Source organism: Calonectris borealis, chromosome 3, assembly GCF_964195595.1.
Source record: "Calonectris borealis chromosome 3, bCalBor7.hap1.2, whole genome shotgun sequence".
Lineage (NCBI taxonomy): Eukaryota > Metazoa > Chordata > Aves > Procellariiformes > Procellariidae > Calonectris > Calonectris borealis.
In genome coordinates this window covers 81,407,713-81,432,722 of record NC_134314.1, presented here as the reverse complement: position 1 = coordinate 81,432,722, position 25,010 = coordinate 81,407,713, and the positions used below count along the sequence as shown (strand labels likewise).

General features: G+C 40.7%; 2 protein-coding genes across 9 annotated transcripts; one reads left to right on the top strand and one right to left on the bottom strand.

Annotated features, from left to right (window-relative positions):
- Window positions 1-318: 318 nt before the first annotated feature.
- PHF10 (PHD finger protein 10) lies at window positions 319-19,691 on the top strand. Of its 5 annotated transcripts, none has more exons than XR_012673061.1 (12): window positions 657-807; window positions 3,578-3,684; window positions 4,250-4,380; window positions 5,171-5,254; window positions 6,654-6,787; window positions 6,902-7,051; window positions 8,232-8,341; window positions 9,900-10,053; window positions 12,500-12,655; window positions 17,400-17,508; window positions 17,761-17,981; window positions 19,464-19,691. XR_012673061.1 is itself a non-coding variant. In XM_075146347.1 (12 exons), the coding sequence occupies exons 1-12, from the start codon at window positions 739-741 to the stop codon at window positions 19,547-19,549; spliced, it is 1,479 nt and encodes a 492-aa protein (XP_075002448.1). In that variant the 5' UTR covers window positions 657-738; the 3' UTR covers window positions 19,550-19,691. The 5 variants fall into 5 exon arrangements, 4 of the variants coding, with proteins under 4 accessions (XP_075002447.1, XP_075002448.1, XP_075002449.1 ...); XM_075146347.1 differs by having other exon boundaries at window positions 17,793-17,981; XM_075146348.1 differs by having other exon boundaries at window positions 661-807; window positions 5,177-5,254; window positions 17,793-17,981.
- A 700-nt stretch (window positions 19,692-20,391) lies between these two features.
- Window positions 20,392-23,690, bottom strand: C3H6orf120 (chromosome 3 C6orf120 homolog). Of its 4 annotated transcripts, none has more exons than XM_075146353.1 (2): window positions 23,647-23,690; window positions 20,392-21,484 (listed from the first exon to the last, which is right to left on the bottom strand). In XM_075146353.1, exon 2 carries the CDS (start codon window positions 21,438-21,440, stop codon window positions 20,883-20,885), a length of 558 nt encoding a protein of 185 aa, XP_075002454.1. In that variant the 5' UTR covers window positions 21,441-21,484; window positions 23,647-23,690; the 3' UTR covers window positions 20,392-20,882. The 4 variants fall into 4 exon arrangements, with proteins under 4 accessions (XP_075002454.1, XP_075002455.1, XP_075002452.1 ...); XM_075146354.1 differs by lacking the exon at window positions 23,647-23,690 and adding an exon at window positions 23,282-23,490; XM_075146351.1 differs by lacking the exon at window positions 23,647-23,690 and adding an exon at window positions 22,991-23,269.
- Window positions 23,691-25,010: the final 1,320 nt, after the last annotated feature.

Sequence of the window (25,010 nt, the reverse complement as noted above, 5' to 3'; positions counted from 1 at the left end):
CTTCGCCCGGCCGTAACGGCGGGAGCGGGACGCGGCCCCGCGGCGGCGCCGCCCGGCGCGCAGCTGGCTCGGCGCGTCCGCGCAGCGGCGGGGCCGGCTTCGAGCGCCCTCCTCGCAGGGGCGAGCGCGCTCGTGCCGGCTCCTCCGAGTGCGCCCCCCGTGCACCCTCCTGCGGGGGCTGGTGGTTCACAAACGCGGCTCGTCCCCGGCTGACGTTCCCGGAGACGGGAGCCTGCGGCGGAGCAGCCCAGCCCTGCCGGGTGCTAGCTCTCGCGCCGGTCAGCGGCGGCGGCGCTCGGCGCTACCCACCGCGGGGGGATGCTGCCCCTCCGCCCCGCGCTGCTGCCCAAGCGCTACCGCGGCGGCTCGGCTCCGCGCTCGCGGCCGGGCCGCGCGGCCGCCCGAGCGGCGGCGGCAGGAGGCGGAGGAGGAGGGCGCGGCGGCGGCGGCAGCAGCAGCGGCGGCGGCGGCGGGGCCCCGGCGCTGGGCCCGCGCGGCGGCGTTGGCGGGGCGGGCCGGGTGCCGGTCCGGCGGCGCGGGCCGGGGTCGCCGCGGGCTGCCCGGAGGGGGGCGGAGCAGGAGCTGCGCGAGCCGCCGCGCTCGTGCGCGAGCTGGCCGGTAGGGGCCGTTGCCACCCCCCGCAGGGGGAGGGGGGGCGGAGCCGGGCGCGGCGCGAGGCCGGGTCGCGCGGCGGCGGCGCTTCTCCTCGCCCAGCCGGCGGCGGCCCCCGCGGCGGTCATGGCGGCCGTCCTGTCCCCGCGCCTCTGCGACAGCGACCCGGCCACGCCCGGCGCCCAGTCCTTGAAGGTGAGAGCGGGCGGCTGCCGCGGGGCTGCGGGCCCAGCGCGGCGGCCTTGGGGCTGCGGCGCAACAGCCGCCTCGGCGGGAGGCCTCCCCGCCTGCGCGCCGTGACCCCCCCCCCGGGCTCGCCTAACCCCTCCCAGGGGAACCGGGCGGCGGTGGCCGGGGCCGAACTTCGGGTGCGGGTCCGGGGCTGGGGGGGCGAGGCCCCGCCGGGCGCCCGGGGGCCGTCTCCTTTCTAAAAGTCCTTACGCGCCTTCCCGGGTGCGGCGCGGTAGCTCGTTCCCTGCCGCGGCAGCGCCCCAGCGTCGCACCCGGCAAAGTTTGGGTCTAGTCGCAGGCTCTTCTGCGTAGGCCTGCTAAACTGTACCCGCTCTTCCCGGGCACGGCTTGGGCTTGCGGCAGCAAGTGCTTGCTGCTGTTTCTGCACCCACGCTCGGATGCGGGTTGGCAGTTACTTTTTGAAAGACATCTTGGTAATTCAGGCTTTCCGATTACATAATAAAGGATCGTTGCGTACATCTTATAATTGATAGATGTACCAGGGATTCATGATGTAACTTTATTTTGTAAGGACTAATAGGTGTTTTACAGAAACATGCATTTTCAAGGGAAGAAGGGGTTTTTTTTGGCAATGTTTGACTTCCATGTAGAGAAAGCCACAAGACTGTCCCGAATTATTATTTCTGGTACAGTAACAGTGGTTGAACTACGGTGTGTCTTAGATTGCAATACAAATGTTTTCACTTTTTCTGCAAAGTCCTCTGCAACAAGCTGTCTCGTTTCCTGGAGTGTTTTAATTTGTGAGCCTATGTGATTGAATTTACTGAAGTTTTCAGCAAATAAGAAAGCAAAGATAGAAATAGAGGACATTCATCTCTCCTGTGGTATGGGTGCTCATATTTTTTAATGGTACTGGATTTAATAAAAGAAAATTTCAAAGCAAAAGGAGAAACTGATGCAAGGCACTTCCTCTTAACTGTCAGGTTGAGATCTATCTTTTAAAAATGTTCCGAAGTCTCCTGGTAGCTTTGGTATAGCAAAGCATGGCTTTGGCCCTGTTCATGTTTTTGTCTAGTAGATGAAAAGGTTTGAAGTGCATTAATGTTCCGTGTGGGAGGTAGGGGTGAACTGCTGGTGAGACAGCTGTGTCACAAAATACTTTAGTGTGATATTGTTTTGATTGAGGACTGCTACTTGGTTTGTCTAATTAAATTTATTCAGGGTATTTCAGCAATACTAGGAAATAGTAATATTAGTAGTGCTACTAGTGGAGATGCTACTTACCTGATTCCTTAAGTATAGCTGCATTAAGAAAGCACGGTTTCATTAAATTTTGCTTTTAAATTTTTGTTCTTATTGTATGAAAGATACTCTTACTACTCCACAAGAAAGAAAAAAAATTGTAAAGAATTGTGAAAAACATGAAATAAACCAAAAATACAGGAGACAAATGGTTTTTCCCGGTGGCCTGTCTTGATTATAGTACTGTGAAACGTTACGTGACAAAAGTAATGTATTCTCATTTGCTGGAATCTTTTTTAATGATATTTCAAGTGATATGATATGTAAAACATACTAGAATGAAAGACATTAGCTAAGGTAGACCTAATAATTGTTCTTGTCATTATTTAATATGTGAGTATAATTGTGGGCTTGATCCATTTATTTCTGACAAGTTAATTCTGCTGTCTTAAACTTTTCACAAAAGTTGTGAAATGTGATTCTTTCATACTACTCCACTTTAGAGTTTTGGTTACTTCAAGAGCAATCTTGTTCTTGCCTCTACTACTGGTGACAGTAGGTGATTCACTTGGACACTTCTACCTTCTGTTTCTCAATTACAACCATGCAAGGGGGATCACTAAATGCTTTGAGAGTTGTTGATGATGAGCACTAGGTAGGAGTTGTATAGCATTATTAGACAACAAAGCAGCGAAAAGCACAAGAAGGCCAATGGAATCATTGGTCTGCTAGATTTTACAGAACTCTATTTTAAAATTTTTTTTCCTTCACCCTGTGTTCCCTTTCTTTATATAGATCTCATGAAATCTGAATAGTGACACCTGTAAGTTAAATTCTAAATGTTCCCTTGTAATAGCTTTGTTGTGAAGATTAAATTTGTCTTCTGTATCTGTTGCGATACAACTTCAGTTTTTCTCTTTTTTTTTTTTCCCCACCACAAAAGACAAGTCTTTGCTACTTGCTGTAATCATATCTTTTTGTAAACTGTATACCATTCCTTTTATTTTAACTGTATGTCCATAAACTCCTGTGTTGCTTTTGGTAATCTTTCCCTTGATTTTATAAGCATCAGCTCTCAGCAAAGGCTTGGTGTTTTTGCTCTGCCCTTGCTGTTGCTTTTGAGAGCTAGCCTGATTAAGTGAATTAGTCTTGTCGCTGACTGTCACCAGTGAGGGAAGTTTGCTGGGTCCACAGCTGTCTGGCCGTGCTGATGCCATAGGTAGTTTACATCAAGAACGGTGAACTTGGTGGTCAGAGCCACAGCTCTGTCTATTCAGTGCTCCACCTACGGAACAGGTGAGAAACTACCCAATTCTCCTTCTGTGCCACTATGTGTCATGCATCTAGTTTATAGCAAAGAATAATTTGCTACGTAAACTGTCCTATGAGTTGTTTGTAAAGAGTGTTATTAAATAGCTAAGTAGTTCAGGTATATTTAAACTGTGGATTGCTTTGCAATATTGTTTGATGTTTTACATTATCTGCCGAATACTCTTAATTTTTTAAATATTTATCTTAATTTTCATTTCAGGATGACACAGAAGAAAATTCCAATGACGGCAGCCAGCCATCCAAAAGACGACGTATGGGCTCAGGGGACAGTTCTCGGAGCTGTGAAACTTCTAGTCAGGACCTTGGGTAATACTGTTTTTTACAATTCCTACTTTTTTGTTGCTAGTCTTATTTTATTGTTCGGTATGCTTAAGTATTAGCTCTTCTTTCTTTGCTTGTTTATTCTTTATATATCTTTCTGAATGGAGGCAATGTCCTATGAGTAGCTAGCTGTCTTTTTCTCCCAGCATATTTTAAGACATTTTATTTTAAAACAACACAAAATGTGCTGCATCTTTTTACAATCCAGAAGCACAGCTTACATGTTTTTAAAATATTACATATTTTTTGAGTGAATTTTGACACTGTAGTACCTGCTTTTCCTGGTGTCCTATCCGCTATCATGTGTATCCCTTTCTTCATGTTCTATCCTTCAGCATATTGATGAATGCTGGTTTGGAGAAATATGTGTGAAGTGGGGGGTAACAAAGTGACTTTGAAATGGGTTAACAGGATGCAGTGTTCTAAAGTGCTTGTCCAGCTTCATAGATGTTGTTCATTGACATATAAATAGAAATTACTGAATATCTAGAAATGTAAGTGTCCCTCTTAAGGATTCTTTGATTTGTTCGAACATTGTTCTTATACTTAGATACAGCTATTTTCCTGCTGAAAACTTGATAGAATACAAGTGGCCACCAGATGAAACAGGAGAATACTATATGCTTCAGGAGCAAGTCAGTGAATATTTGGGTGTGACTTCCTTTAAAAGAAAATATCCAGGTATTTATTTTTAAAGTTTTTCTTCTAAAAAATCTTGGTGTTTATACAGTTTGGATGTAAACTGTGTCTGACTATAGCATGAGCCAACTGATTAAAAAAAGACCCTGGCAAAAGTGGATCTGAATTGTGTATCTTGTACTTTTTATTTTTGTTACTGGCATATTGAAAATGTATCCTATAGTTTTTGAAGTAATTTAAGACTTTTTGGTATTGCCACTGAAAATCTGTAAACAAGTGTGATTTGGGGGTTAGATCAGCAAGTACCTTTTGAAAACTGACCTCAACTTTATTTTTAAGTATTTTGTTGGTGATAGCTTACTATATAGCTGTATCTCTATATTCTGTTTCCTGAATTGTGGCAACATTTCTACACTGGAAGAATTTTTAAAAATGAATTGGGGAGGTTGTAGGACTTGAGCCTTCATTATTCAGAATTGTCAAATCTGGTTCTTCTGTCATGGAATTAATTTTTAAAAGGCATATTGAAAGAAAAATAGCATATACCTCCAGTGCTTAATAGTGTTTTCTGCATCTGAGCGCATATGTCAGATTTCTTTAGTATTTCTGTAAATCATAACTACAGGCAGGGTACTCAGAAAAATTGACCATGTCCCTACAGTGTATATTAAATTTAAAATAAATTTATAAAATTATCATGTTTGTAGGAATAGTAGTATAATACAGACTCTCACTGCCTGGAAGTAAAATTGTCAAAATACTTTGACACTGTTTATGGGGGAGTTTGAGTAACTGCGCACATTTTTATTGCTGTTTTTTGTTTTCTTTGGAGATTTAGAAAGACGAGATCTATCTCACAAGGAGAAACTCTACCTCAGAGAACTAAACGTTATCACAGAGACTCAGTGCACACTAGGTAAGAAAACAAATTGTTAGATTCCTTGTTACAGTATTAAAAATACGACACTGAAAATGTGATTCAGGTAGAAATGTATTGCATCACTCTCAACTGAAAACGTAAATTCTGAAATGAAAACTGATGTATTATTAATTTGTGTAAATTGGCCATGAGGTATCAGTATTCCAGAAAAAACAATTTTTTAAATTTTATTTTGGATCTATTCTAATTACTAATCAAAATCCCTTCTATGTTGTAAATTAACTTTTAGAACCTTTTTCTCCTTCTAGTAAAGAGAACACCATAATTTTTCAAATTAAAAAGTACGTCAGTTTTGCTGAGTTAGTTGGAACTCAGCAAACATTAGTGTATCTTAATATGGTTCAGCCTATATGTTAGAGGTTAGAAGGTTATGAATTAAAGCACTTTAATGTGCTTGAAATGGAATGATGTCACAGATGCAGCTTATATTGAAAGGGCTTCAAGTATCTCTGTCTTCCTCTGCTAATACATGTGACTTAAAGCATATTAGAGATTAAATGATGCCTGTCGCATTTTTTCTGTATATCGTGGGTTTGTGCAAATGGAACGTCGTTTTATATAGTAACAGTCTTTGGTGTACCACCTTTATTTCTCACCTGCCAGCTCTCTTGATTTTTTTTTCTTTTAACTTAAATACGCGGGAGAGAACAGTATCTAATTTTTATCAATAGAATTAAAATGCTATATTCTGCCTCATATATCCAGTAAAGATGTGCGCTGAGTTAACTATCCCTATTTTTTTAAGGTTATATTTATAACCAGTGGTAGTAACGTAAGTCAACCTCCATTCTACTGTCAATGTTTGGAGATTAGTGGTGTTGGAACCTTTAAAGGAGGAGTTCTGCATTGTAGCTGCAAACTGAGGCATTCTGACTTTTGAACTTCAAATGCTTTAACTGGGAGTCAGGAGTCTGTGTGCAGCTTTGCTGCTCTGAATTGCCCTCACAGTAATTCTTCCTTGATTTGTATGGGGAGGGCATGTAAACCTCATAATTTCAGTTAAGGTTCTGCAAGTTAATGAAACTTAACACTTCATCAATGTTGGAAACTGAAACTAACAGTTCACCAGGTCCCGCTTAGAACAAAGGTTCTGCCTCACGGGGGGAGTTTAGTAGGTGGCTGAGTCAGCGTGAAGGGGTCTGTAGCTGTAAGCAAGAAAAGAAATCAGCCTTGCCTCCTTGGGTAGAAGCAAACTCCTAATCAACCTTGAAAGCTAAACAGCACAAGTTCACTCCTACTTGAGAGAGAGAGAAGCATTGTGCACAGCAGGTTGTTGTGTTTAGCTGCTCAAAAACTTAAGTTGATCATTGTGTGATATGAATAACCTGCAGTTAGTTTTGCCAGATAGCATCATTATTGCTTTTATCTATTTTAGGTCTAACAGCTTTGCGTAGTGATGAAGTAATTGATCTTATGATTAAAGAATACCCTGCCAAACATGCTGAGTATTCTGTTATACTGCAAGAGAAAGAACGTCAGCGAATAACAGATCATTATAAAGAGTACTCTGTAAGTAACTAGCATATAAGTGAACCAGATCTGTAACATGTGGAGTATAAGAAAAGGCTGTTCTCAAACTGATAGTGAAATGTATGTGAATGAATAAAATTGTTTTTATTCCAGCAAATGCAGCAGCAGAACACACAGAAAGTAGAAGCCAGTAAAGTACCAGAATATATTAAAAAAGCTGCCAAGAAAGCTGCAGAATTCAACAGCAATTTAAACCGAGAGCGGATGGAAGAAAGAAGAGCCTATTTTGATTTACAGACACATGTAGGCAGATTTAAATTTCTTATCAATGTTGATAGGTAGCTCCTTGCTTGTTTTAGTAAAGTTTTAGTACCATTTTAACTATTTTATTATCAAGCGTTTTGATTAGTCTTGTTTCAGTCATGTAGGGACTTAAACGGTTTTGCTATTAAATGGTAATACTGCTAAAAAAAAAATCTCATATATTTCATGTGAAAACTTTTTTTTTAACTTGAAAATACTTGTCTGGGGAAGCTTTAAAATTTTCAGTGTTACGTTGTCATGTCTTTAATCTGCTGGTAAGAAAACTAAGAAGGATGTTTAGGTTACTAAGAGGCTTCTGTTGCTATTGTATCTATTCATATAAATGGCTAATTCTTTTTTGGAACACCTCCAAGATTTCGCCTCAACAGTACTTAGAGAGAAAAAGTAAACTATTTATCCTCTGAAAGAGTGCTGCCTGTCAGTATTATGCCCTTGTTTTTGTTAGGTGTTATATTATTTTCATATTAGATATATTTTATGCTTCTGTGCCTGATTTAAAAAAATAAAAAAATTAGCTGGCATTTTGAAGCAGGACTGTTCTGCTTGTGTAAAGACAGTAAAGCAAAAATTTTCTCTATGCAAATTATTACGTGGCAGTCTATTACGGAAAGTTTACATTTTTCTGGTATTGACCCATGTTAGAGACAAGGTAGTGGATAATTAGTTTTATTTCTTTCTAAGGGAAAGAAGGCTTCTGTGTAAGCTTCTCCTTTCCATATATTCATATTATTAATGGGATTTTTTATAGTACAGTCTGGTTTCAGAATTAGATGGACATGTTCTTGCTACCTTCTACCAATATGGGCCAACAATGATAATTCATGCTAAAGATGCCAGTCACAAAAATTAATGTTTACTGTTTCAATTGTTAGATTTTAATTTTTAAATTATTTTACATAATATACTGTTAGAAGTAGTCTTATCTAATATTTGTTCAGTTCACTAGATACTTAGTGATTGGACTTAATCTGTAATACTGTTTTGTGTGTGTGATCTCTTACTGTTTTAATGAATTGGATTTCCCATGGGAGAACTCAGGTGGCTGTTCCAACTCAATAAAACTGGCTAGTTAAAAAACATTTGGGGGGGTAGGTGGTGAGGAAGGCTCAAAATTTGTATGTGAAACAAAAACATCATTGTTTTGTATTAAATAATACAGATTATCCAGGTGCCTCAAGGAAAATACAAAATCTTACCTACAGAGAGAACAAAGGTTAGTCCTTATCCAGTGGCTCTCATACCCGGCCAGTTCCAGGAGTACTACAAAAGGTATTTTAAAAGCATCCGAACTGCCAATTCTGTTGCACTGGTGTATTTGCTCTACATCTAGCAGATGGAAAACATTTTGGTGTATTTACTGTAAGATTTTGAATTCATTTTATGCTTGAGACACTTGCTAGTCTAATAGATGCATAGTGTGACAACTTTTGTCAACAAAATAGTATTGGCTGCAAGAGTACTGTCTCCACTGATGTATTGCTGTGCCTGAGATTTGGCCTGCTCAGGTACTTACTGTGGTAAAAGGAGACATTGATTTCACTCCTGCCACCCTCAGGTGTTTACTTATCATCTGCCTCTGCATGTGTGCTAAGATTAATGTTGCTGTATCAAAATGTTGTAATGCTGGCTTGTGATCACATATTTTCCGTGTGACAGTCTTACTGTCCTTTTTTAAATTTTTAGAAAGTTTTTAATTTAAAAAAAGTTTTGATTGGTCTTGTGGGCTAAGTTTAATGTTGGATTTGTAAGTGAGAGAGAAAGGTATTGCTAGTTGGATCTTTATATGTAATGAAAAATATGTACTTGACTGTCTACACAAATTTAAAACTTTACCAGTGGCATGCTCCCATTTGACAAATACATACTGATTTGAAAATTGTTGCCCAGGTCTTACCATCTGTACAACAGAGGTGGTACTCATCCTATACATGCACAGTTTTCTATAGAGAAGCTCTTTATGTGCATATGCCTTGCTCGTACTAGTGTGTGTGCATACAGCCCACTCCAAATCTGCATTTTACAGGACATTCCTGAAGGACTTCAATTTTATTAAATTAATTGAATTAAAAATACTAGATATCTTGTTTATTTTGCACTTATAAGCTGCAAGTGAAACTGCTTATCCTTCTTAATGAAGGATACAACCTTTCAAAATATGCATCAAAATAATATCCTACTCCTTACAATGCTTGTCCTCAATAGTAAGAGGACTTTCACTTTTTTCTTAGTATTTAAGATTAAAAAAAAAAAGGTGGATTACACATGTTAAGCTGTATCTGGCTATAAGCAATGTGATTTAGACCTTCACATTCTTCTGAAATTATATTTTTAAATGCATTTTTTATTATCTCTCAATAATCAAGGAACTCGGACATGTAGCTATATTCTTTACTTTGCTTTGGACCCTAGCTGTTTGTGTGCCCTGGGTTAGAATTGTTGTGCACATGCTGTGTGGGCACTGTACATTTATAAAAGTGTATAGTCTGTTGGGCATTGTAACGTGGATTGGTCAAAAATTTTTAGGGGTTCCATGGCCTCTTATGATTATGTAGGTTTGGAACATTGCAAATAATACCCTTCCTGTGTTCCACGAATATCTGCTATACAAAGAAGACAAGTACTAGATGGTATCACATTTGGGAGGAGAAATTAGTATGTTTCCTATGTTTTCAGAACTGCAGAAAAACAGTTTCAGAACTGTTTTTATGTCCCTTCCTGAAAAGGGAACTCTTTCTCATTGAAGTCCTTGTATGCTGTGTGACTTAATATTTATGCATAAAGTACACATGAATTGATTTTTTTTTATTTCTTTATTTTTTAACTTTAGATACTCTCCAGATGAACTTCGTTACTTGCCATTAAACACAGCTCTTTATGAACCTCCTTTGGATCCAGAGCTGCCTGCATTAGACAGTGATGGAGATTCAGATGATGCAGAGGAAGGGCGAGGTGATGAAAAACGGAAACCCAAAGGCAATTCGGTGAGACAAATAGAAAGCATTCTTCAACAAAAAAATCCTTTCCCTTCACTTTTGTTAGTTTCAGTAGTTTCTTAGTAGAATCTTTAACATTTGCAAAATGAAGGAGAATCATAAATGAAAAGTCTACTCCCTTTTTTAGTAGTTTGCTTTATTTTAAAACATTGCTCTCCAACTTTCTGTTTTGATCCATTTTTAAAGTAAATCAAACAAATATTTGAAATTTCAGGCCCTTTCTTCCTTGTTTTTAAAGAAATCTTGAAGAATCTTCCCAACTGTAGCCCTTCGTTATGCCCTTTTCCCCAAGGGGAAGTTGCTAGCATTTCTGAGGGGAATGAACACTGTAGTTCAGGTCACAGCATATTTTGCTGTTTAAGTCTCACAGAATCTGTCACTAAAGCAAAGGTATTGATAGCCTGATGACTTTTTCTTCTTGTGACGTAGAAGCAGGAAGTACTCAATACAGAAACAGTTACTTTATTCCAATTTAAAGAGAAGATAAAAAGCACTGGTTTTTTGCTTTGCAATACATCTTTAAAAAGATGTTTATGTTCTCTCTATTTATGCAAACACAAAATTAACTGTTACTAGAAGTTAAGGGAAACTTTCACATACCTACCTTGGTAGTGTTTTAAGTGTTCAAGATCAGCTGAGCTTCAGATGAGCTGTCTGAGTATAACTGAACCATTGGTATATTGGTATAGTTAGCATGTTGGTGACAACCACTTTCCAGAAGTTTAACCCTAATTTTAAGAGAAATAGAACGTAAAATCACAGGTGCATTTAACAATTTCTAGTTCAATTGATGAACATGTTAGATGGTGGGTATATATAATGCTAAATTTTGCCATATAAACATTTATTTTGTTTGCATATTCGTAAGCTACTCAGAACTGAAGGAAAAAGAAAGGGGTCAGCTTGTAGGCTAACAAGGGAGAGATAGCTGTTAATAAACCCTTTCTGCTTGCATTTTTTTGGAGAAAAAGAAATCATATAAACTTAGCATGCTAAATGTCAACTCAAAATTTTCGTTTAATCACACTCCAGCTTTTTTACAGTTGGTCTTTAACCATTTCTTCCCAGTTCCCTTTTCCACTGACTTCCATTCCCCTTAATGGTACAGAAAAGTAACTGGACCGAGCAGACTATCCTTTAATTTTTTACAGAAGTTCAGAAGTCTTTTTGGTGACAGAATGCAGAAGGGAAAACATCCTTGTGTTGGAAAAGTGTAGGGAAAATTTAACATGAGATTCCTGTGAAGTGGGTTTGGCAGGGGTTCTTTGCTAGTCATTGGGGCACATTGTTTGGGAAAAATATCTGTTGAACACAAAGCTGGGCAGTTGTCAGGCCGCTTTTCCTGAGTTTTGAGCTACCTACCATTCATCAGATCTCCCTGGTGAGTCCTACAGTATGCTCTATGGCTTTTTCTTTTTTCACTCTCTCCATTGTTGGAGTCAGGTAGCAATTTTCCTGTTCTGTAGTGTTTTAATGGGCCTGTCCTAAATAACCCTTCCCCTAAAATAACGGTGAAACATACCATTTCTTGTTGCCACATAGTTTGCTTTGCTTTTGTGTTATACTCCTCCCTGTGCACTGTGTCTGTTTTGTCCGTTTTGATTTTAGGCTCTGGGGTATCGGCTGATTACTATTATGTTTGTACAGAGTGCCTTTTACTGTAGGGCACCACTGTTATTTGGTCTTTTGTTTTTTATTTGTAATAAATATGATTAATCATATTGCTTTCTTCTGGAGCTTTTTGGAGGCCTTTATTAACACTTTTCTGGGAAAAATCTTGTGCTGCTGCTCTTAATTATGCTTATATCGATCTCTCGCCCTCTTTGAACCTCTTCCTCTCTTTCTTGCCTCCTCATTCCTCAAAAAAAAAAAGCTTTAACTGCAGCATAAATTCTGTTGTTTGGTTCTGTATTAAATATTGAAATGTGTTTTGCCTTTGATGGCATTCTTCTGCTGCAATCCAAATGAAATATTTAGATTGCTCCTGGTGAAAATAGTAGATGAGGGTGGCAGAAAAAACCTTCACATGTTTAATTCAAGGCAGTGCTATTTGGTAGTACACTTTAAATGCATGGCAAGGGCACTTTTAATTTTTTGCTGGCCCTTTACTTTGTAAACAACATCTTGCATATAGTGGATTTCTTGCTGACTTTTAAAGGAAAATGGTTCAAAGAATTACACTGTTGTGCTCCCCACTCTGGTATCAAAACCAACTGGAAAACATGACTGCTATTGCTGATGCCAGTCTCTTAGCATGCGAAATAATAGATAATGAAGGTTATGAGCAAAGGTGTTCTAGATTGTGATGTACCCCGTGCTTTTGCAGAAGGAAAGATGTATCCTTCGCTTACCTTAGTTGGCTCTAAGGGGCATAGGAAAGACTTGTCTGTCTATCCAAAAAATAAAAAATATAGCTATGGTATTTTTATTATAGGACAATTCGTCTGGCAATGTATCTGAAGGTGATTGCGCCACAGACAACCAGGAGGATTCTTTTCAGGGAAGACAAAAAACAAGAGACAAAAGTGCTACTCCAAGAAAAGATGGTTCCAAACGTTCTGTGTTACCCAAATCAGTTCCTGGGTACAAGGTAGAAGAAAAAAGCCCCTGACTGAACTTCTTTACTGACCAGCCTCTCCCTGAAATATTTGTTTTTTCAATAATATGGAACTTCTGCTTGCTGTACTTCATTAGCTGCTCTCCTGTTGTGTGCTCCATCTGTTTGCTTCCTTACTTCCTTTTTGCTTTTATTTCATGTGGGGCTTTCCTTTACCATAGCTATACAGTGGCCTCTGTTTCTGTTAACTTCTCAGATTCCCAGGCAGTAACATCAGAAAAATCCGTTGTGGATTTACCATTGGAACTCTACATCTTTCTGTCTGCCTTAACAGCAGTCGGAATTACTTGCCAGTTCAAAACTAGCATTCAGTATCCTTTTTTTTTTTCCCTGCTATTTAGTATGGCAGCATACCAAGAGATCAGTGCTGTAAAGTGCAGCTATGTGGCTGAACATGTTGTTATGACGTTCATTTTAAATACAGTCTTTCATCCTGAGACGTTACGATGTATAGGATGGAAGGCAAGAAGCTTACTACAGTTGTATAGGCAACACTATGAAACCACTTTAACAGTATATGGAAAATAGCTTTTTATGTAGTTTATACTGTGTAGAAACGTTTGTGGGCAATATGCTTTTATCCAAGCTAAAAACTTGGTGAGGATGTTAAGACATTTCAGCTGGCAAGCAGTGATTGCCAAACCTAAGACCCGAATCATCAGTATTACTCTATAATAATTTCAAAAATTAAGATAAAAATAAGATTAAGATAAAAATACTTTTCAGAAGAAATGGGAATTGACATGCATTATTTATGTGTTATTATTCTGCATATTAAGAGAGGATCTGAATATAATGTAACACTTCTAAAGCACATTATTGCCTAGTGTTGTTCCACTGAAAGGAATGAGAATTTTCCATTGACTTATGTAGGAGCAGGAGTAGACCCATAAAGAGGGAAAACACTACATTAAGACAGGGTTTAATATTTAATCAGGAATGCTTGTTAAGAGAGGTTATGGAAAGAGGAACATTTTTGTCAGTGACAAGATCATACATACTGAGAAACTTTCTCAGCAAAAGTGAGCTGTTGATGGCTTGCATTTTATATTCATAAATATTTACAATCTGTATTTACCAAGTTAACAGTAAATAAACTGTAACTTACCTTAAGAAGCTAATTTCTAGCAAGAATTTGACAGCTTTGGTAAATTTGCTCTACATAGAGTATCTGTACAAGTTTGTAACAGATAGCAAGCTCCAGCTGCGTTTTCTCTTTTCAGGAACTTACTAAGAAATATGCAAACTATGGAGATTTAGGCTGTGGTACCATATGTATATTTTTTTATATGTAACTTGTAGACACAGATTGCATACCAATATTCCCATGAACATGAAATCCAAAGGTGGAGCTCGAATATTTTTTTTGCCTTGTTTAACTTGACATGAGAGGTTGTGTGCCACTGGTTTACAGAAGTTTCACTTAGTTGTGAGATGCCAGAGTGTTTGATTAGTCCAATCTGTTTAACGGCCTTATGAATGCAGAGAGAGAGGACTGATGGAGCAAAGTTCTGAACTTCTAATTGTAGAAGAATAATGGTAGTCTACAGCATTGCATTTTGAAAATGGATTCCCGTAGCAATTGCTTACTGGTTCAAAGTCACCGATTGTGTTAGCGACAAGGTATTGCTGTAAACTTACAGTGCCACATCTTTGCAGTGTCAGCGTACCCTGCCTGCATTACCGTCAGGCTGTTGATAAGTCAGAGATGGTGAAGTTGTGTTGGGAGGGTGAGAGGATTGGCTTTCTTGTTTGTGGGAACGTTTAAACGCTTTCAGTAAACCCAATTACATGAGCTGTTTTAACTGGTAAGACGGAAAGATTCGTGTTTGTTAGTCTATAAAAACACCAGATAATGATATACCATATGTGCCTAAATGTTAAGGCACTTTGAGCTGAAGGCTTAACTGATTTAACATGTTGTCCCTGTGAATTCTAAATCTTTGTAATACTTTTGTTCTGTATTGTTCTCTAATATTTGACTATTTTTGTAGGACAGTAATCATTTGGTTACATGTAGTAAAAATTGAAGGATAATTGCTATGGCATCAACATGCAAATGTATAGTTATAGCCACATTACGAGTATTACAGGATTCACACATTTCCACTGAGTTATTTTTGAGTAAAAGAAATGATGTATTTTATATGGAGCCATTTTTATTGTCTGTTCTTTAACAAAGAATGGTTGGCGTGAGTTTTATATTTTGTCATGTTACAAGTAGCAAGTCTTTGTTGCTGCAGGACTGGCTACTACAATTGCACACACAGGGTACTGTTAAAAGTACGGGAGATTTTTTGCACATAAAACTGAAATGTATTGAGAAACTATATTTTACAACACTTCTGTTTCGTGTCACTGTATATGAAAATGGAACGCTTTGCATTCAGAATAGGACCTTATAAAAATGGTGTAGTTGGAATGCCTACTTTGAGAGCTGCAGCATAGCAGCGTGGAAGTGAAAACTTACAGAGCAGGCAGTCGTCATTTTGGCCCTGCATTCATGTTCTCTCCCTTCCTCATCCTAATAACACGAGGACGTAGAAAGCAAAATTTACTCTAATCAGATGGGATATTGTGACTTCCCATTTGGATTTGATCGACTTTTTTCATAGCGTTTCTAAAAGCCATTTATGGTGATAGAACCTGAACTGATTTGAAATGTGAATAGTCTTGCATTTTTTTTTTTTTTTCATTTTTGTAAAAATACTTCCATACTGTTGGAACTTTATTATTAATAGGCTGTGATTCTCACCCCCTCCAACATGCACGGTTTCTAATGAACACAATTTAGTGAAGTAAGAATAGATGGAAGCATTGTTAATAAATGCATCTCTATCAGTGTCTAACTTTAGAATTATGTGTATCAGAGTGTTAACTGCACATACCCTAATGCAGGTACAGTGACCGAAAAGCAGCTCACTTTAGCTTTGCTGGAGTACAAGGGAGTATGCTGGTGTACATCAAAGGCAGTAAAACACAAATCTATAACGAACTAGAAGTCTGATTAGAAAAGTGCACTTGCTATTCTAGGAAGGCTTGGTTTATGTAGAAATAGATAAAAACACAATTAAAAAAAATTAGAATGTAGCTTAAACAACGGAAGGGTAAATGCTGCAAAACTGATGAGGTTTAAGCATGTGCCACTTTTGTTGGGAGGAGCAGGGTATAAAAGTAGACATGTAGGACACATAGAATAGCTAACAGTGAAAGAGTTTATGTGTGTTTTTGCTTCCATTATATTTATTATTTTGTAGAGACGTTTGTGAATGTTAGACTTCTTTATTGTTTTATTATATTTATGTATAAAACAGGTTGACTCTGCTTTTTTAAAATAAATAAGCAAAAAAAGCCTGTATGAATGCCTCTGTCATCTTTTGAAGGAAGTTACCTATAAACATCTGGTATGGTGTTTTATTTTCTTAAATAAAACTCTTAGACCAGACAATTTGAAGAAGACTGTAGCCATGTTTTACCTTAAAAAGCAGATTGAAAACTTCAGAAAACTTAATGCGTCCTGACTACTTAAAAATGAGTCAAGGTACTAATTATCTTGCTAGGTGCTAGAAAAAACTGGCTGGGGAAATAGACACACTTGAAGATAAGTTGTATTGCAAAAGGTCTTGGTAAATTTTTTTTTAATATATATAGATATATTTTTCCATTTTCACTTTTATTTTAAAATTAAAATTAATTCTCCTCCCCACATGTGGTTGGTAGTTGACTGGGACTCTTGCTTACTGATGAGCCATTTGGTTCCTTAGAAAACAGGATATGCCTTGACCTCCCTCTGCTAGCTGCGTCGTTGCAGCAACATGTTTTTTTTAAGCTCTGGCACTAGTCGATTTAACATCAGTGAGCACTATATTAATTTCAAACCGCATTTCTCACTAATTTCATTATGCAGAGGTCAAAGCTCAACAATATAACTACTGAAACGTTTCTGAAATTCGTAATGCTGTACTTCTTCCTTGGTTCTCATTGAGATAAAACTCCGTTGGTGTATCTTTTGGGTCAGGACACAGAATACATACACAAATGTTGCTCATTGTAACATAGCCCGCTATTTCTCTCTTACCTTTTAAATGGATCTCACAGACCCAAATATGCATTCTAGATGATCACTCAGAAAGACGATGAATGTAAAACTGTAGTTAAATGCAAGGGTGTGTATTTCTTACAGCGATTATGACTGGATACAAGAAAGAATGGTGAAACAGATAGCCACGTACAGCACAGCTAACCAGATCTTTTGAAAGTAAAGATACAAAAATCAAGTTTATTGCTTTTGTAATTAATTTTCTATATTTAGGGACAAATGTCATGCAAATGGAAAATTGTATTTAATTTCTTCCATAAACAGGACATCTGCATGGAGATTCATAAAGGAAAAAAATATTGAAATTTTTAAAGCTATGTCACACTGAATTTACATTGAGGGGAACATTAGCTGATGAATTCTTAGGAAGAAGCGAATACATGTTTTTGCTCCTTTTGATTTACATATAACTCACTGTGTGTGCCAAATACAAAACTCTATGTAGTTAATCTACAGATTTTTTCAATGCTGCTGCTTGTCAGTTACTGTCATGTTTTAAGGTTCACACATCATAACAGATACTTCATTAATTTTAAGAGTTAAGGAGATATATGACATTTCCTTTTAAACCTGTAAATTCTTCTGGAATGAATTTATAGCCCTCTTCTACCCTTCCAGCCAAAGGTCATTCCAAATGCTATATGTGGAATTTGTCTGAAGGGTAAGGAGTCCAACAAGAAAGGAAAAGCTGAAGCTCTTATACATTGCTCCCAGTGTGACAACAGTGGTAAGTATCTGCATACACTAAGCGGATTCCTAAGAGAGTTTGTTTGACAGATCTTTTTGTGGAAATACTTAGTGTGCTACACTTGGGTACCAACAGTTCAGTTGCCTTTTCCGTCCTTCGTTAAGACTCCATCTCTATCTAGTGTTACATGTACGAGCACATTCAGTGCACTGTGGGATCTCGCCAGGAGGTGAGCTAAGCTTCAGCTTCCGTAAAAGCAAACAGTCTAACTAATTTTAAATTTCATTTCAGACACGAAAGTAATGATATTGGTTTTAATCCAGGCCACCCCTCTTGCCTTGATATGACCCCGGAGCTTGTTGCTATGATTAAGACATATCCTTGGCAATGTATGGAGTGTAAAACATGCATTATATGCGGGCAGCCTCACCATGAAGAAGAAATGATGTTCTGTGATGTATGTGACCGTGGTTATCACACTTTTTGTGTGGGGCTTGACGCTATCCCTTCAGGTAATAAAGTAAGAGTTAATTGTTCCTTTCCCACCTCCTCTGAGTCCTGGGCTTTCTCTGTCAGAATTAATACATGCATTGCTTTTGAAATAGTTTAAAACAAGTGTGAAGGGTAGGAGTAAGCAATACTGTAGGAAAGCAGTCACACTGTAGGACCCAATTTTTTTAATAAGCTTTATTTCTGTGTATTTGGTTGTGCACAGTTTAACCTGGCAATTCCTGTATAGGAAATATAATTGGCTTTTAGAACAGAATCCGAACAGACTCGCTCAGAACCGGGTGGGTTTTTTTTTCCATATCCACAAAATACTGAGAATAATTACCTCTTTTCGTAAAAGAAACCTGTAAAGAGGCTGTATTGCTGCATATTGCTGGAGTATAGCTTTCACATTAATAAAGTGTTTGTGCTAATATTTCAGTTCCTAAATTAAAAAGTATGCTCAATTTAATATTTGTAAACACCCTTTTAAACCCTTTCCTTCCCATTTTTTTCTTAAACATCAAAGCTGGAAGTGAAGTACCTAGATGTCAGGCAGCCTGTACCTTTAAATTACCTGGTCACTCATATCACCTGGCCAACTCAAGGCAGTGTAAAGAAGGCTTCAGACATATAAATAACTGGTAGTACTGTCGCTTTTCATGTAATACTAAATCCATGGTAAGTTAGTTCATGCATAAGTATTCAGTGGCTGCAAGTTCTGCAGTGACAGTATTCCCTTAACTACAGTACTTACGATATACTGTACATTCCCATTTTGGAAAGCACTGGTGCTAGCTGTCACTTGAGTACAGGTTCTGTGGCCGATTTAGGTTTCAGGCTGACCTAAGGACAGAATCTAAACAAAATAGCTTATATGATTACAAAACTATAAAATTACTAAAGCAGCCTTTATGATTCTAGCTGTTGTCATATAAACAGTTAAATGCTTCTGCTCTTTGCTCAACCCTTTATTGTTCCCTCAGTAAATGAGTTTTAGTACAAGGTCTGGTGATGAACCCCTGCCAGCAGTTTAATCGGTGCTGCCTGACTGCACTGAAATGACTGACACTGATCTGGGGAGCGGAACCCCATACCTGTGGCAGAAGAGCAACATTCCCCAACTGCCATTCATTTCTGCAACTGCCCATCGCCTCGAACTGTAGTCATTCATGTGAAAATGTAACTTGCCAACTCAAACACAGTTTGTCAAGTTCTTTCCTAATAACCACCTCCTCAGCAGTGCTGGCACTTCTTGAGGTCCATAAAGATTAGTGTAGCCAGCTGCTACATGTAACGAGTCCATGATGGAGGGCGAGTTTTATATGCTGCTTTCTATACCTTTTAGAAAAGATGTTTACATTTTAAAGAAAAGCACTGGTTGTTTACATTAAAGGAAGTAGTGCAAATAGATGAGCACCGATTAGAATGGTGAAAGGTGCGTAACTATAGATGAATGAGTAACAAAGGTAGTTTCCCAATAATTGATAACTTTCTTTTCTTAGGTCGCTGGATTTGTGATTGTTGTCAGAAAGACCCTCCCGTACCCAGAAGAGGAGGAAGAAGGGGGAAAAACAGCAAGGAGGGCTAAAAAACCCCAAAAACTTGCTGTCCAAAACTTAGCTGCACAAATTAAAGTGATACTTTGGTGCTATTTAACCAACCACTCTCAGAGGAACAATACCACTTTTTTTTTTCTTTTTACCAAATAAACTTCTAATTTTGGCTATAAATTATTTTTTTGTGATACAAGTGACTGATCACGTTCTGTCAGATGTCTAGATAGAGACAGACAAGCCAAATTCCCACTTAAAAAGAGAAGGCTTTCAGTAATGAAATTTAAATTGTACATGCACCATTTGTATAAAATTATAGTAACATACTTGTTTATTTCAGTGCACTCATCAGTAAGCTCTGTGAAAAGAAAATTACAGAGCAACTTAAATATACACTATTTGCATAGCAACTGGTTATTTTGAAAGACTCAACCAAAGCAAAAAATACTCCTGGAAAAACTTAACTTTCAAGGAAGAGTGGGCATGACCTGACCTTCTTACAATGCACTGTAAATTCCTTTCAGCAGAAATTTTCTTTGCAAGCTAATGACTTATTCATAAAGATGTACTAAAAAAATCAATCACAAAAAGCTATAAAGGGAGATGTAAGAAAACACCTCTCAAGTTCAAGATACTATATGCTGTGTTGCTTTTAACGAGGAATGAAAATGTATTGACAAGTAACAACAGCTAAAGGCTTACTCTCCCTGCAGTAATAGTGAAGAAGTAACATGCACTTGATTCAGGTCATGGATTTGCAGAGGTGATGAGCGACTGGACAGACCTCTGCTTGACACATGACTGACCTCATGTAGAGCACAAGCAGTCAAAATATATATCATCTATCCCCTTAGGTGACTGACTGGTTTTTCCTTCCTTCCTTCACCCTAGGCTCCTCCACTTGAATACACTCAAAAGCCATTGCTAATTAGTTTTACTGGAGATACTTGCTCCGAAATGGAGTAGATTTTCTTTTTAAATATGCTCTAAATTGAGAGGGTGCACCGAAGTGCAGCTGTTTGTTATTTTACTTTTCTTCTTAAAAAAACAATAGAAAATACTGAATTGGAGCTGACTTTCCTAAGCACCTATTTAAAGTGAATTTAACAAGACCCCAACTGTACATTCCTTTTCAAGCCCTGATCTCTGAAGAACGCTGCAAATACTGTGCTTGCTGCTCATATTACAAATGGGAAGGATTTACAATATAAAATGAAATATGGCTTCTTCCCCCACTTCCTTTCTGGTTTAGGAAAAGTAACCTGAATACCTCTCCAGGAAACATAACAGAGAGTATTAAATATTACAGCAAGTCATTCATGTTCAATTTCACAGGCTGAAGTGTGATTTAGTCCAGTGTGTATCAATTTAAAAAAGAATTTCAAGTATTAATTTCAAGATTCCAATAAGTATAGTCCAGAAAACAGATTCCTCATCCTGAGATTCATCTTCTGTAGACTGTGAGTATTTCTGGTTTGCCTCCATCTCCTCGGGGTTGTAAGAAGCCTCGCCAAACGGATACTGTACAACTGTTCGATCGTAGTACACCTTCATTTCAAACTCGCTTTCCAGGTGAGAGGGATGACCGTAGATCCCTATTCCCACTGGGCGGCGGAAGTGTGCGGGTACATGGACAACATCTTGGCCGCAAGTTACAGACTGCAACTCATATTCGTCAAAGCTGGGGTGAAGCGTCATATCAGATACATACAAGTCTGCATCACCTTTTAAACTCCGCATCTGAAGTACGATCTTTCCCTCGTGATTTAGTCTCAAATAGCTGTAGTTTCCTGCTCCAATCTGACCTTGAACAACATGAAGAAGAATCCATTCTTCAGGTGTGTCCTCTTCCTCAAAGGTATTTACCACAAAGAGTACTTGAGCTGCCACAAATAATATCAGGATTCTTCTCCAGCGTGCTGCCATCGTCTTAAGTTATATTCAGACTCTTCCTGCGTCCTGTGCACTACCTTGTGAATAGAAAACATAATTCAGATTTTAGCATATTCCAAAGGAATTGATTTTTTTTTTTATTTGATAATTTTTAGAAATCCACTCCAGTCCATACAAAGTTAAGCAACTTCAATTAAGTATGTTCATTAACTTTTCTTTTTTTTTAATAGTAACAAAAACCGTTCCTAAGATTCAGAGCTCTGTAGGATTAAAATGGCTTGAATTTCTTAAAAAAGTTAAACGAAATTAATCAAGTGGGTGTTCTTTCATCCAGAACTGACACAGAGACTTTAGTTTCATTCTACCTGCATACATGCCAAATTTGACAGATACACAGAGAGATGAAATCCAATAATGATTTTAGCCTCAGTTTAAAAAAACAGTTAAAAAAGAAGGCTTTTGCATGCTTGAAGAAGCTTAACTTTGTATGAGATATTTAGGGCATCCTATTTGTTCTCCCATCCTCTCATCTTAACTTCAGAAGACAGTAAAGGTGTAAGTCTGGATGTATGCATGAAGCAGTATGCATTCTGACTTGCACTGGGAATGGAGTTAGAAATAAAAGCAAACTATCTAGTGAGATAATACATTAATTTATGATTCTGCTGTGTGGATTGTTTCTAGGACAAACTTGGCATATTTTCCCTGAAAAAAAATGCATTTACTTTCCTAAAGATTTTCTTACCATACAGATGCTCAGGTCTTTACAGCACTTCTTGCAAAACGAAGGCCGAAGTGATGGGGGCAAGGGGGAGACAGAAAGGACTGCTGCAAGATTAAGGCTCTTACACCCTTCCCCTCCTTGTTGCATGCTCCCAGTCAGGCAGCCTGAGCGTGCCTGCAGCACTCCAGTCCTTTGAACAGTTGCACTAAGTGTGTGTGTACATAGAAGCAAGCTCTGAACCCTGCTGAAGGCTTCCAAAGCGTACATTTGAATTGACATGCAAATCACACTCAAGTATAGAAGCCACAAGTATACACACTTTCATGTTTCTGTGTTTGGCTGAATTTGACATGCAAATCACAGTAAGTATAGGAGCCACAAGTATACACACTTTCATGTTTCAGATGAAGATTTTCATCCTCTCACTCCTTCCATAAAGACATTACCATTATCTTAAACATGAAAGCTACCAGTAAGTTGTTTTGTACCCTGTCAGCATCAAAACAAACAGCATTACTTCCACTGAGGTATCACTTCAACCTTAGAGGTTTTACAGTTACACAGATCTAGGGAAGAAATGAACAAATATTTCTGTAGTTCCAAGTTTTCTGCCCCAGAGGCCTCTATACTGCAAGGCCACAATTCTGCAAAGACAGCATAAAAGAAGGAAGCACAGCATTCACAGAACCTGCCAGACTGACAAAACCCCCTCAACAGCAACAGAAAAAAATGGTCTTCTGCCTTTTGTCTCCCTGTATCAGGGAGCTGACTCCACCACTTTTAAATCGAAGCGGTGATGAAATATCCGAAGGGAGGAAGAGGAAAAACTCCACACCTGCGCGGAAAATAATTAAGTTACCTAGGGACAAACGAAAGCGTTCTGTCGCCGGAGCAGCACTTGGAAGGAGAGGCGATTTCAGGAGACCTTGGACAGAGCCAGGGGCGCCTCTGCCCGCCCCCGCTATCTCCGGCCTTCGCTGCGGGCGGGACAGCCGCTGAGGCAACGGCCGGCCGGCTCCGAGGAACGCGGAGCGACTCTGCCGCTCCGGGACCCGCCGGCGGCACAGCAGGCGGCGCGGCGGGCGCCCCCGACGGGCGCGGCCGCGGTTCCGGCGCCACCCGGCCGTCTGAGGGCCGGGACACGGCTCACCTCCGACCTGCCACGGGGCTCGGGCAACGGCGAGGCCGCGGCCGAGGCGAGGCAGAGCAGCAGGCTTCGCGGACGTGCGGCAGCGCAGCGCGGACGGGGCGCCCCGGACAAGCCCCTCCCCAGGGCGGGCTGAGGCGGGTCCCGGGGCAGCGCGGCGGCCGAGGGGAGGCCGACCCTGAGGAGCCGGCAGGCAGCGCAGAGCGCCGCGCCGCTCTCCCTGCACGCCCCGGCTGCCGCTCCGGCGGCGTCCCGCCGAGCCCGGCCCAGCGGCTGGCGCCGGGCGGCTGCCAGCAGCGGCGGGGGGCGGTTGGGGGGGGGGCTCCGCACCGCCCCCCTCGGAGCCGAGCGCTGCGCGCGCCACTCACCGCCGCTACCGCCGAGCCGTCCCGCGCCGCCCCGCCCCTGCCCGTCTCCCTCCCCGGGGCGGGGCGGTGCGCGCGCCGCCGGCCGCCCCCTCCCCCCCCCCCCCCCCCCCCCCCCGCTATCGCGAGAGCGGTCGGCGGGGGCGGGTCCGTCGGCAGTGCGGAACGCTCCGCACGCAGCTGCCGGCACGGCCTTGGGCCTGCGCCGCCCCCGCCTGCGGGCGTTGCTGGGGGACCCTGGGCTCCGGGGATGCCGGGCCGCCCGCCGCGTTTGCTGTGCTGTCGGAGGGGACCCGCTCCGGAGGACAGGCCTTCCCCCGGCCCGGCGGAGGCTGTGGCTGTGCCCCCCCCGGCCTGGGGTGCATTATGAGTGGCCCAAAAGAGGGGGGACCTTGCACTGCGTGAGCAGGCGCCGCCGCTAGGTCTGGGTGTGCTGGGAGGGCGGCGAGTGGCGGCGTTCCTGCTCTTGCTTCAGGGCGCGCCTGGGGCGGCGGTCCCCACGGGAAGGGCATCGGCCCGAGGCGGATCCCGCTGGCTGCCTGTGAGGGTCAGAGTGTGGCGGGCTGGGGTGGCTGGGAGGGGGAGAGCTTTGCTTGGGAGCAGGCCAGGCCTGCGCTGGTTCCCGAGTCCTGTCAGGGCGGCGGTCACCCTGGCCTTCAGCAGCTGCCTGGACCATGGCCGGGAAGGGGAACGTGCTGGGAGGGTGCGGGGGGAGCACGGCTTCAGAACACCAGGCAATTTTAAGTCCCGTGAAGTAAGATTTGCTCAGTTGTAAATTCTGAGTTAAGGATGACACATTCGAGGAGGATGGTGAGACATTGAATGACTGAATATGTAGATTTTTTTACAACACGCTAAGCATTTTTCACAATGAAATCCTAAAATTAGAGAAATCTCATTTTGTCTGCACTGAAATTGGATGCAAGACACTCTACTGGAGGATAGGTTGCCCTTCAACGGTTAGTGACAGTTTATGTGGCTATCGGCATAAACTTGAGCTAAGATCACAGAACAGAAAAACACAATGTGAAGAGAAAAAAAAATATCACTTTTGAGTACCTGTTGATTTTCAACACAGTTAACTTGACTGAGCTCTTTAAAATTGTAAGCAAAACTGAAGGTTTGAAATTGAAAAAAAATCTGCATGGAATATTATTGTGTACGGAGAGATTCAAGAGAATCTCTGTATGTACCTCAAGCGTCCTGTATTAACAGAATGACATGGTCTTCAAACCATGGCTCTCTAATTTCATAAAACCCATGTAACTTGTTCTGTTCATTCCTACCTCAAACAAACAGGCTGCATAAACCCGCCAAATGTGGATTCTGTTAAATTTGAGCTTTATTAAAGTCAATTTCAATGTTAT

What these genes read in the sequence shown, in the direction of transcription:
- PHF10 (XM_075146346.1), top strand. Translation starts at nt 319, where the DNA reads ATGCTGCCCCTCCGCCCCGCGCTGCTGCCCAAGCGCTACCGCGGCGGC. An exon ending in TTCCAGGAGTACTACAAAAG is followed by an intron (nt 8,342 to 9,899) that starts GTATTTTAAAAG and finishes TTTTAACTTTAG; the next exon opens with ATACTCTCCAGATGAACTTC. An exon ending in GCTTGACGCTATCCCTTCAG is followed by an intron (nt 17,982 to 19,463) that starts GTAATAAAGTAA and finishes TTCTTTTCTTAG; the next exon opens with GTCGCTGGATTTGTGATTGT.
- C3H6orf120 (XM_075146353.1), bottom strand. Translation starts at nt 21,440, where the DNA reads ATGGCAGCACGCTGGAGAAGAATCCTGATATTATTTGTGGCAGCTCAA.